This window comes from Mesoplodon bidens (genome assembly GCF_964165515.1).
Source record: "Mesoplodon bidens genome assembly, chromosome: 4".
NCBI classification, from domain to species: Eukaryota; Metazoa; Chordata; class Mammalia; order Artiodactyla; family Ziphiidae; genus Mesoplodon; species Mesoplodon bidens.
This window is the reverse complement of record NC_138160.1, coordinates 143,302,839-143,314,462: the sequence shown is the minus strand read 5'-3', so window position 1 is coordinate 143,314,462 and position 11,624 is coordinate 143,302,839. Positions and strand designations below refer to the sequence as shown.

At 51.4% G+C, this 11,624-nt stretch overlaps 1 protein-coding gene across 1 annotated transcript; it reads left to right on the top strand.

Annotated features, from left to right (window-relative positions):
* The first annotated feature begins 512 nt into the window (after positions 1 to 512).
* ASF1B (anti-silencing function 1B histone chaperone) lies at positions 513 to 10,769 on the top strand. The gene is made up of 4 exons (XM_081232962.1): positions 513 to 924; positions 6,445 to 6,560; positions 8,759 to 8,935; positions 9,541 to 10,769. The coding sequence occupies exons 1-4, from the start codon at positions 816 to 818 to the stop codon at positions 9,745 to 9,747; spliced, it is 609 nt and encodes a 202-aa protein (XP_081089088.1). The 5' UTR covers positions 513 to 815; the 3' UTR covers positions 9,748 to 10,769.
* Positions 10,770 to 11,624: the final 855 nt, after the last annotated feature.

The following is an 11,624-nucleotide window of genomic DNA, read 5'->3' as shown; positions in this document are numbered from 1 at the left end:
TCCCAGGCCGCTGGGCCTGAGGAGCCAGGAGCCCCCTTCGAGAAACTTCCAGCAACGCTCACCAGCTGACAGACGCCAAAGGTACAAACGCTCCTCTTTCCTCTTCACACGCGGCTCCGTCGCGCTAGCAGCCGACTTCCGCTCCACTCCCACGAATCCCCGGCCGATTCTTCTCTCCTCCCGCCTCCCGCAGCCATCTCAGCCAATCACTTCTCATAGAATTTGCTTTATTCCCTCCCCACTCCTGCCTGCCAATCACCGCAGGTAAAGCACCGCCCTTCTTTCCCTCTTAAGCGAGCGCCGCGCGCCACCGCTCGGAGGTTGGCTGCGCTGTCCCCAGCTGGATGCGTCTCCCGGAAGGGCGGGGCTAAGCGCTGACCTCGCTGGTGCGGGGACCCTCAGGATTGGCCAAGAGGAGCCCTGCGCCATGACCCCGCCCACCCCTCCCTAGACTTCCGAGTCGGAGACTCTGGGGATTGGTTCTCCGCGGACACCCAAAGAAGCTAAGAGACGGTTCCGCCTCCCTCCCGCATCCCGGAGAGGGAGCTCCACGGATTGGTCCCGGGAGTCTCGGCGCGCGCAGACCGACGCTCCAGGATTGGCTGAGGGGGAGCTCGCGCAGTCGTGGAGCGTTGACTGTGATTAGCCGGAGGGTGGGACCTGCTATTTGAAGGAGGCGCGCGGAGGAGATACGCACTTTAGATCGCGGTCGGAGGGAGCGGGAGCGGCTTTGGGCAACGCTACTCCGCTGACCCGATAGGACCCAGACACGGGCTCGGCCCCAGCTCTGGCCTCGGCTGCGATCCGACGAGGCGATGGCTAAGGTGTCGGTGTTGAACGTGGCGGTGCTGGAGAATCCGAGCCCTTTCCACAGCCCCTTCCGGTTCGAGATCAGCTTCGAGTGCAATGAGGCCCTGGCAGACGGTGAGGCTGGGCCCGTGTGGAGACCCCCTCTCCCCTGGGCCAACCCCGACCTCCCCTTGGAGACAACCCCGAGGCCAACCCTGTGAAACACACACCCCCTCCCCCAACCGAGATCTCCCGTGAACCAAACCCCCTCCCAGCGCCAACCTGCCCTTAGAGACTACCCCACCCCCACCCCCACGGTTACTCCCGTTCTCCCCTGTGGAGACCTCATCATTCCCCTCTTTCTCCTGTGGCGCTCCTCCTGGGCACCTGTGTTCTATGTAGAGACCTTCTCAGCCTCCGTTCTTTAACCTGCAGAGACACTCAGCCACCCCGTCTTGCCTGTAGCAAAAAACGCCCCACCTTCTGTTTCTGTACGGGTAGACTGCCACTGCAGCCACCCAGTCCTCCCCACCAATCCCCTGTCCCCTGTGGTGAGACACTCCCACCTCACTCTTCTCCTGTGGCGATCCTAACCTCCAGGCCCCTCGAATTTCCCCAACGGAAACCCCAGCCCCCTCCCAATTTCCCATATGGAAACCTCAGCCCCCTCCCCCATTTTCCCTGTGAAGATCCTCTCCCCCTGTGGCAAGACCTCACTCGTCCCCATCTCCCCATTTGTCTCCCCATAATCTCCTCCCCTACCTGCTGATACTTAACCCCAACCCCAGCTACTTCTGCTTGTTCTCTACCCCAAACCACATACCCTAGAACCTGGCTTCCCTCCTTAGTCTGGCCCCAACCCTCTACTCCACCTGGGGAGGCATGGCCTGGCTTCTGGCTCCAGTCTTTGAGGATAACCTGATCTCCCCAGCTCCTGTTCCTTCCGCCTCTCTGACTGTGGGCTTCAATGAACATACTCAAATCTGAGGGGTGGCATGGCCAGGCAAGCATTAGCTGGTTCCTTCTGTTTGCCTGCCAGACTCCTGCTGACCTACTGCAGCCATGCCCCCAACATTTTTGATGGTCTGACCTAGTCTGGGGGGGTGGGTGTTCCAGGCTGAGCCGTGAAGGTATCTGGCTTCAAACAATCATCTGGGAGGTCACAACATTTTGTGCATCTTTTCCAAGGTGCTTTCACAGATGTACTTACTCATCTGTGTAACAAAGGTGGACATGGCTCTCATCTCACAGATGAGAAGACGGGAGCCACAAAGAGTAAAAGACCTTTCAAGTAAAGGTCTATAAAAATCGAAAAATCTGAGGTCATTTCAGCTAGTCTTGGCACCGCTTTCAGGAGGAAGTATTCCATTAGATCTCTTCTCCACTTGGTGGTTAAAAGAAGAGAAGAGGCAGCGGCTGAGGAGGTGGAGATCTGTGAGGCCAGGGTGTGCTAAGCAGCACCTCTCAGTGGTAGGTGGGTGGTTTGCCTGCATATCGGCCCGTGGACTAGCCTGGGGTTGATACAGTTTTAATGTGTGTGTGCTTGGGCTGGGCCATTGGACCAGTCTCTCCCCAGTTTCTCTCCTTTTTAAATTAAGGGGTCTACTTGTGACTAACTATAGAATAAGCCCAGTTAAATCCTTTCTGGAACAAGGCAGGGTGTAAATAAATAAATAAAGTGTAGAATGACCCTGTGGAATAAGATTTAATTTTAAAGCCAGGAGGAGATGTAAGGAGCTAATAGGTTAAGGGATTCACAGTTCCCAGATGGCAGGAGATCAGGTTTCAATCAGCCTGTTTGTGCTCCTTGCATTTAAAAATGGTTGCATGGTCATTATCTGTCTAGTACTTTCATTCCTACAAAGCTCCTGCTCTGTTACTTTACTAATCTGTTTATAGAATCAGAGCAGGAAAGGCTAAAGTCAACCTGCAGGTTATTATTTTTTAATAGAAAGAAATGGAATGACTTCTCCAAGGTCACACAGCCGGTTTGTAGAATTATTAACCCTAGGTTTTGTCTCTGAGTTCTGTGTCCAGGGTTCTTTATCTTTGCTATAACCTGGGAAAGAAGGCATCCTATTTTAGAAGTGGAGCATAAACAGGACTCAGAGGAGGAAAAGGGAGGTGCTATTATTATTTATACCTGGACAATAAAACTTTTGCTCAGAGAAATTCCAGTTGGAAAGCCAACTCTGGCCTAGAAATCTAGACTCTTTGGTTGTACCTGTTGAGCTGTCCTTCACTCTAACCTGCCAACTTCCTTTCTGCCTCTTCCCACAGAGCAGAGAGAATTTGTTTCCTGCCTCCCAGACAGATGCAATGGGCCTGGCTCTAGAAGTCTCTCAGATTCTGGAGGAATCTCAGTCTTGTTACCTGGTGACTTCAGACACTGGCAACTGAAGAGCTGAACACCCAATCCCCAGTCTGACCCATTTCTCAAGGGTTCTTTTGCTCTCTTTTCTCCTCAGCATCTGGAAATAGATGCTTCCAAGGCATGGGTCTACATTCAATACATTGGGTGTGTTTTTCCCTTGTTTAGTTGAGAAATGCAACAGGTACTACTTGAACAAGTCTTGGAGCCAGATGGCAGGAGATCTGCCACACCTAACACCCTGAGGTCAGGCCAAGGTTCATCTGTATGATTACGAACAAAGGGAAAGTGATAAACAGAAAAAGCCCTACTAGATAAGTTGTTGTTTTTATAAATTTATTTATTTATTTATTTATTTTTGGCTGCCTTGGGTCTTCATTGCTGTGCCCGGGCTTTCTCTAGTTGCTGCGAACAGGGGCTACTCTTTGTTGTGGTGCATGGGCTTCTCACTGCGGTGGCTTCTCTTGTTGCAGAGCACGGGCTCTAGGCGCACAGGCTTCAGTAGTTGTGGCTCGCAGGCTTTAGAGCGCAGGCTCAGTAGTTGTGGCGCACAGGCTTAGTTGCTCCACAGCATGTGGGGTCTTCCCGGACCAGGTCTCGAACCTGCATCCCCTGCATTGGCAGACAGATTCTTTTTTTTTTTTTTTTTTTTTTTTGCTTTATAACAAATTTAATCAGTTATACATATACATATGTTCCCATATCCCCTCCCTTTTGTGTCTCCCTCCCACCCTCCCTATCCCACCCCTCTAGGCGGTCTCAAAGCACCGAGCTGATCTCCCTGTGCTATGCGGCTGCTTCCCACTAGCTATCTACCTTATGTTTGGTAGTGTATATATGTCCATGCCGCTCTTTCACTTTGTCACAGCTTACCCTTCCCCCTCCCCATATCCTCAAGTCCATTCTCTAGTAGGGGCAGACAGATTCTTAACCACGGCGCCACCAGGGAAGTCCTGTCGTCGTTTTTAAGGCAGGAAACAGATTCTCCAACTAGTTCAACTACGATATATATTTTTTTAACATGTCTTTCATCATATCATTGGTTTGGGTTTTGTTTTCGTACATAGTAGAGCGGCATCTTGTGCAATGGTTAGATTATAAAGTTAAGGCATAAAGACAAAATGTAATATAAGGAATTCCCTGGCAGTCCAGTGGTTAGGACTCTGCACTTCCACTGCAGGGGGCCCGGGTTCAATCTCTGGTCAGGGAACTAATCCCACAAGCACATGGCATGGCCAAGAAGAAAAAAAAAAAAGTAATGTAGTCATTTTACCCTTGAAATTACTCAGAAGGTTAGGCACACAATGCTACATGTGTGTGATCGTGTCCCATATCCAGTAAGAGTGAGTTTGTGCTGTGTTGGTGATTGACGCCCCATATCTCATTCAAAAATGAAGTCACTTCAGTATGCTTCTCCTTAAGACACTTGAGCAGGTTTCAGGCAATTCCGATTTGTAGATCCTCATTTCAGTCATCTTCTATCTTCCATAGGTGATCTTATCGGCTCCTCTAACCCTTGAGTGAGTATTTCTCTGCAGTCCTTGGTTAATTCTCTGGTTTCTTTCTGGCCTGTATGGAAGGAGCCATCGTGATCCATTTGCTTGTCCACCTGCATTTCTCTCTTCTGGTCAGCCAGCATGCTTTCTTGGTAAACAAAATCTTTGTTTAGGTTTTGCTGACGGTATTTTTTTTTTTTTTTTTTTTTTGGCTGCACCATGCAGCTTGTGGCATCTCAGTTCCCCAACCAGGGTTTGAACCCGGGCCACAGCAGTGAAAGCCCAGAATCCTAACCACTAGGACACCAGGGAACTCCCTTGCCGACAGTATTGAACGCTGAGAGCCCACGGCATACAACCCGGCCTGCTCTATTAAAATCTCCTTTCTGTCTCCCCCTGCAGCACAGTAATTAATACACACATGTGTGACTCCCCTGGTGATGGGGGAAAAGGCCAGAAGGAAAGATATCAAACGATAGAGCTATGTTAGAAAGGTGAGAACAGAGCTAGCTTGTTTTCTTTTCATCCAAAAACGTTATTTCTGGTTGTGTCACTACTGGTAACAAAAATAAATCAGTAAACTTAACTCCTCCCTGCAAATAATAAGAGACTGGAGTTTGACTGAACCCCAGTGAGCCCAATGGCCACCACCTCCTACAGATCTGTTAGGGTCCCTGAGTAGAAGGCCTGGGTGTCAGTTGCAAAAGGACAGGAGGCCAGTGTATCGAGAAAGGGCATGGAGCCCAGGTGACAAACCTCCATAGTCATGGCCCGGCATTGCTGTGCTTCCAAAGTTGGGTGCTCCTGTGGGACACGAGACCAAGGAACAGGGCAGCTTCTAAGACAGTTTGCTTCCTGTGAAAATCACAGCTTGTGAAACTTCCCCCGGCTGCTGGAGCCATAGGTTGTGTAATTTCAAAGAACCTAAAATAAGTTTCAGGTCTCCTGCCAGATTTCCGTGTAGTAGCATGACCTTGCCCCTGATACACTTGGACCTCCTGCAAGAGGCCGCAGTCACTGGGAATTTCCTGTGATTGACGGGCAGGGTCTCATTGAGCACTTTCCCTTTTATCTTGCCGGAACATACCCAGGAATTTGAGTCCCCTACTGGATGGGATGCAAGAAAATTGGGGTTCAGAGGATGGCCGTATGATGCCATATTTGTTGACTGAGTCGCTGTTGCCCTGATGTCTGTGAGCAGGCATGACTTGGTGCCGGATCTGGAGGACCTGGGGACTGGCTGGCTCCCCCAGCGACCTTATCTTCCCCTCCTGCCGGCTGGCTGTCCTACTGCATTGCAATCTGCTGCCCTGCCCCAGTTGTCGAGGGATCTACTCAGTTCGGTGGCACTGGTCCGTGTGTGTGAAAGAGGATGCTGCTTCCTATCCCGCCACCCAGTGGGCAGGGCCCTCAAATGGCCCAAGTCCCTGCTGTTCCCTCCTCAACACGCCTCCATGCCTCTGTCACGTGGCTCTTAATTCAACCTCTGCCATACGGTTCACCCTCAGGCTCTGAGAGGCCCAAGTTTACCCGGAGGTGCCGAGTCAAGGTCGCCTGGCAAAGCTAGGCCCACAGGAGAAATTTCCCCACCGGAAATAGAGCTTCGCGCCTGCCCCAGTGATTGGGACCGCAGTGCCTGGCACTTAGTGCCCAGTGGGTGTCAGGTGTCCTTGAGAATAAAAATCTATCAATATATTAAGGACCTATCCAAAACTAACATGAGAAGGCCCTTTCCCAGCCTTCTTGCTGTCAAGCTGTTTCAGTTCTTAACACCCTGTATCCTTGCAGACCTGGAGTGGAAGATCATTTACGTTGGCTCAGCCGAGAGTGAGGAGTTCGATCAAATCCTAGACTCAGTGCTGGTCGGCCCTGTCCCAGCAGGGAGACACATGTTCGTCTTTCAGGTAAGAAAGACTAGGCCTTAGGCCTTGACACCTAGAAACATCCTCTTCTACCCAAAAGCACACAGAATGGTTCATTGGTCAAAGTTCAGGTTCAAATCCTGGCTCTGCTCTCAAGCACTGTCTGACCTCTCAAAGGTACTTCAGACACCTCCCTCTCCTCCACCGCTGTGTCATAACTGTTACCATGAGCCACTGATTTACAGTTGATTCTCATTACTCGTGGGAGTTATGTTCTGTAAAGTTGCTGCAGACACTGAATTGGTGAATTAGTGAATTAAATCATTGCCCCTAGAGGAAATATAGTGTTATTTTCCTGCGAGTCACATTTTTATCAACCAGTCAATACATAATCTTGTTTTATGTTTTTCTGTTTAAAGACAACTTATTTTGTATTGTTGATTTATTCACATTGACCGCATGGCCCACATCACTATAACTCATGCCTGAACAAAGCTTATCTAACACGTTTTTCTCTATGAGGTACATCCCTTCTTGCTTTTAGAAACAGGGCAGCACTCAGCACTACGCTTTGGGGCCCCCCCCCCCTTTTTTTTTTTTTTTTTTTTGCGGTACGCCGGCCTCTCACTGCTGTAGCCTCTCCCGTTGCGGAGCACAGGCTCTGGACACGCAGGCTCAGCGGCCATGGCTCACGGGCCCAGCCGCTCCGCGGCATGTGGGATCTTCCCAGACCGGGGCACGAACCCGTGTCCCCTGCATCGGCAGGCGGACTCTCAACCACCGCGCCACCAGGGAAGGCCTGGGGCCCTTTTAAACAGCAAAATTACCAACAAAGATGCAGAAACCGTGGCCCTGAGACAGGAAAAAAGACACGTGTTTACAGTCTGAGACTGCCTGGTTCTACCTCAGCTGGGAACGTGCACACTGAGCTACTCAAATTCCACCCCTGCTCTGTGCCTGTCCTTAAATGACGGTGAAAGCCCCTGAATATTGATTTGGGGGTTACAAATACATTGTAGCAAGTAGTCGAATTGGCAAATACAGGATGCATGAATAATGAGGATCCACTGTAGCTGCTAAATAGCTCTCTAACCCAGCATCACAGGGGTTGTTGTCAGAAATGCAGGTTTCATGTGCTTCTCAGGCACACTAAAGTTTGAGAGCCTCTGCTCAAATCCATTCACTTATCTGATCTTGGCTATTCCGGCCCCAATCTAAGCAACCTCATCCCATCACCTAAGCCCGCACCCACCCATATCCAATCCACCTAACCTACCCCACAGCCAGGACCGGCTTCCTAGGCCTGCGACCCATGCAGTCACACTGGGCCCCACTCTTGGTATGATGTTCTGCTGTCACTGGCTGAAACTTACTAATTTTTGAACATGAGGCCTTGTGTTTTCACTTGTTTGTTGCTTTTTTTTTTGCCTGTGTTGGGTCTTTGTTACTGCGTGCAGGCTTTCTCTAGTTGCGGCGAGCGGGGGCTACTCTTCGTTGCGGCGCGTGGGCTTCTCATTGCGGTGGCTTCTCTCGTTGCGGAGCACAGACTCAGTAGTTGTGGCGCACAGGCTTAGTTGCTCCACAGCACGTGGGGTCTTCCTGGACCAGGGCTCAAACCCGTGTCCCCTGCATTGGCAGGCGGATTCTTAACCACCAGGGAAGTCCCTCGTGTTTTCATTTGTGTTGGTCTCATTTTGCACCAGTCATACAGCCGATCCTGTCCTTAACGATACACCCCACATCTGTCCACTCTCTCCCCTTCTCTACTGCCTGATCTAAGCCACTGTCCTCTCTGCAGGATGACCTCTGTAGCCTCCTGCCTAGTCTCCCTGCTCCCGCTTAGCCCTCTTCCTATCGCAGCTCCACTGGCCTCCAGGGTCGTCTTTTCAGATGGCAGGAGTGATGCCACACTTATCTCCTGCTAAACATTCTCGATCTTTCCCAAGCCCTTAACTGACGGGTACCTACCTGCTCACCTGTTCAGCCTCATTTTATACCGCTCTCCCCCTTGCCTACTACACTCCTCCTCAACACCATATACTTCTCCTTGATGGCACCTGTCACATTCGGCACTTTACAGGCATTTGTGCGATTGATTCTGTCTTCACCACTGGATTGAAAACCCCTGAGAGCAGAGACCCATACTTTTGGCTCAGTAAACATACGTTGCTTGAGAATCGTATTACCTGTCAAGGTGTGACTGGCAATCAGTGCTAAGGCCCAGCCTGTGTTTCCCCTAGGCCGATGCCCCCAACCCATCCCTCATCCCTGAGACTGACGCCGTGGGTGTGACTGTGGTCCTCATCACCTGCACCTACCACGGACAGGAGTTCATCCGAGTGGGCTACTACGTCAACAATGAGTACCCTAACCCTGAGCTGCGGGAGAACCCACCCCTAAAGCCAGACTTCTCTCAGGTGGGTCCTTTCTCCATGCTTCCTGCTTCAGACAGTCTGGCTCCTTTTTTATTTTTATTTTTTTTGCGGTACGTGGGCCTCACTGTTGTGGCCTCTCCCGTTGCGTAGCACAGGCTCAGGACGTGCAGGCTCAGCGGCCATGGCTCACGGGTCCAGCCGCTCTGCGGCATGTGGGATCTTCGCGGACCAGGGCACGAACCTGTGTCCCTTGAATCGGCAGGTGGACTCTCAACCACTGCACCACCAGGGAAGCCCAGGCTGGCTCCTTAGCACCTGGGGGTAGTTGAGTCGTTGGAATTGGGAGCCAAGGTCACTTCTTAAGGTTTTCAAGTAGTGCTCCGCTCTTGCAGCGCCAGGCTAGAACAGGAAAGAGAAAGGTCTTTGTTTCTCAGAATTTTGCCTTGCAGAATCAAGATTAGATAGGCCCTGGCCCTAAATCATGGTGCACAGGCACTCCCTGGAGTTCTACACATATTGTCGGTGGGGATGGAATAAACAAGGTCTGCTCTTCCTGGGCTTTTGGGGCGGGATCTCAGAGCGCCCTACTGTGTGGGAGTAATGCGAGGGCATGCTAATGAGGGTTCCCGTTCCTTTTCCTGCCCCAGCTCCAGCGGAACATCTTGGCCTCAAACCCCCGGGTGACCCGCTTCCACATCAACTGGGACAACAACACAGACAGGCTGGAGGCCATAGAGAACCACGACCCAGCCCTGGGCTGCGGCTTCCCCCTCAGCTGCACTCCCATCAAGGGCTTAGGTCTCCCTGGCTGCATCCCTGGGCTCCTCCCTGAGAACTCCATGGACTGCATCTAACTGTGGGACTCTAGGCCCTACCTGGGCCCAGCTGGGACTGCGGGCCAGTCTCCTGGCACATCTGGAGGGGGCAGCCGGGCCTACCAGAGAGTCTCAGGGAGGCCACGTGGAGGACTTTGGGGCCATCAACTATATCCAGGCCAGTCAAACTTGGCACCAAGGAAGGAAGGGGCTTCAGGTCTCTCTCTGCCAACCCTGGCCCAGAGGATCATCTCACCTCTACTGCCCAGGCCTGAAAGAAGCAGGTACTTCAGTTCTTAATTCTTTCTCTCTTGTGTCCTTTCTCGCCTCCACACACATTATAAACTCCGCCTGCGGGCCACTGTGCCATCACACTCCAATAGTACCGTTGACCCAAAGCTCTTCCCACAGACCTCCCTGGCCTGCCTTGAGGATTTCTTGGTCTATGCCTGGCAAGGCTTCAGCCCTATTGGGCCAAAGGCTCTGTCGTTCATTTTCCTTCCCAAACATCTGAGCAGACCCACCCAGCTTTCTGGAGTCACAGGCCAGGAGCCTCGGTAGAACATGGACTCGGACACAATTTCTGTCCTTCTCCTAGGATGATTTTTAGGTCTTTTCAATCCAGTAGCCCTCTGGAAAACTCTGTTCCCAAAAGGGTGATCAGCAGGATGCTGAGAAAAGATGGCTGATGCTCCTCTCAGTCGCAGCCACCCTCCTGCTGCCTCCCGGCTGGATCTGGCTTTCCCTGGAGGCTGCCCTTGTGGGAAGATGGTATGTTGGAGGGGCCTTTTGTGGTCTGTCTCGATATCGGTATCAGGGCCCCTCTGCTTCTGGCTGCCTTGATCTGCCCTCTGCTAAGACCTCATGTTCTCAGAGGCCACAGTGCAGACAAGAGAAGCAGGAGGGACCCTGAAAACCTTCCCCCCTCCACCACGCTCCCCACCCTTGCCCGCATCCCCTCGTCGCTACATGGATGCTGTTGTGATGGCAGTTTGTCTATTAAAGGGTTTTTATATTAAATATATTTGGTTGGTCTAAAAATAAAAAGCACTTCATCTAGACTGTTTCTGCTTTTGTCTTGGGTAGACTGAGGCAGTTTTGTCCATCTCTCATGACTGGGCAGCCTCCTTCCCCAGCCAGTAGGTTGACTGCTCCCTGTCCGCTTGCTCAGCTTCTTACTCTAGTCTTGCTTGTTATAGTTGTATTCCAGACTGAGGTCCAGGGAGGGGTTTTTCTTTGTCAAAACTTAAGCAACCCAGCTGTTCTGTAGATAGAACATAACCAGTGATTTTTCAGACTTTGACCTTGACCCACAGAAATTAGTTAACATTGTGCTCCAAGGATACACACAGCAACACTTGTAGTAAATTTTACTTAGTACTTTTGTAACTCCACAGCCCCACGTGGAGTGGTTTGGCTGATGAGCCATCTCCCCACAATTCACAGAAAAACATAGACTCTTCGCTCCCTTAGACTATGGTGGACTTAGGAACACAGACAGCTGCTGGGTGGGGTGCAGGTTGTATACAAGTCCAGAGGCAGAGCAGTGAGTTGGCTTGTAGACCTGAGACGAGCTAGCCTCCCCAAGCCAAGGAGAGCTGGCTCATCCAGTCTCCTGCCCATCGTGTCACTTCCTGTTTGGGCCTTCCTCTACTTCAGTGGTTCTCAACTGGGGGCAGTTTTGCCCCCCAGGGCACATTCAACAATGTCTAGAGATGGTTTTAGTTGTCACAACTGCCGGAGGAGAGGGAAGTTCTACTGATGTGCCGTTGGTAGAGGGACTGGAGATACTGCTAAACACCCTATAGTGCACAAAACAAACCCACAACCTCCACCCCAGCGTAGGATGATCTGGCCCTGAATGTTAGACATGTGGCAATGGGAAACTGACCGTCCTCAAGCTGTATGTAAAGGGC

What these genes read in the sequence shown, in the direction of transcription:
- ASF1B (XM_081232962.1), top strand. Translation starts at nt 816, where the DNA reads ATGGCTAAGGTGTCGGTGTTGAACGTGGCGGTGCTGGAGAATCCGAGC. An exon ending in GACACATGTTCGTCTTTCAG is followed by an intron (nt 6,561 to 8,758) that starts GTAAGAAAGACT and finishes TGTTTCCCCTAG; the next exon opens with GCCGATGCCCCCAACCCATC. An exon ending in TAAAGCCAGACTTCTCTCAG is followed by an intron (nt 8,936 to 9,540) that starts GTGGGTCCTTTC and finishes TTCCTGCCCCAG; the next exon opens with CTCCAGCGGAACATCTTGGC.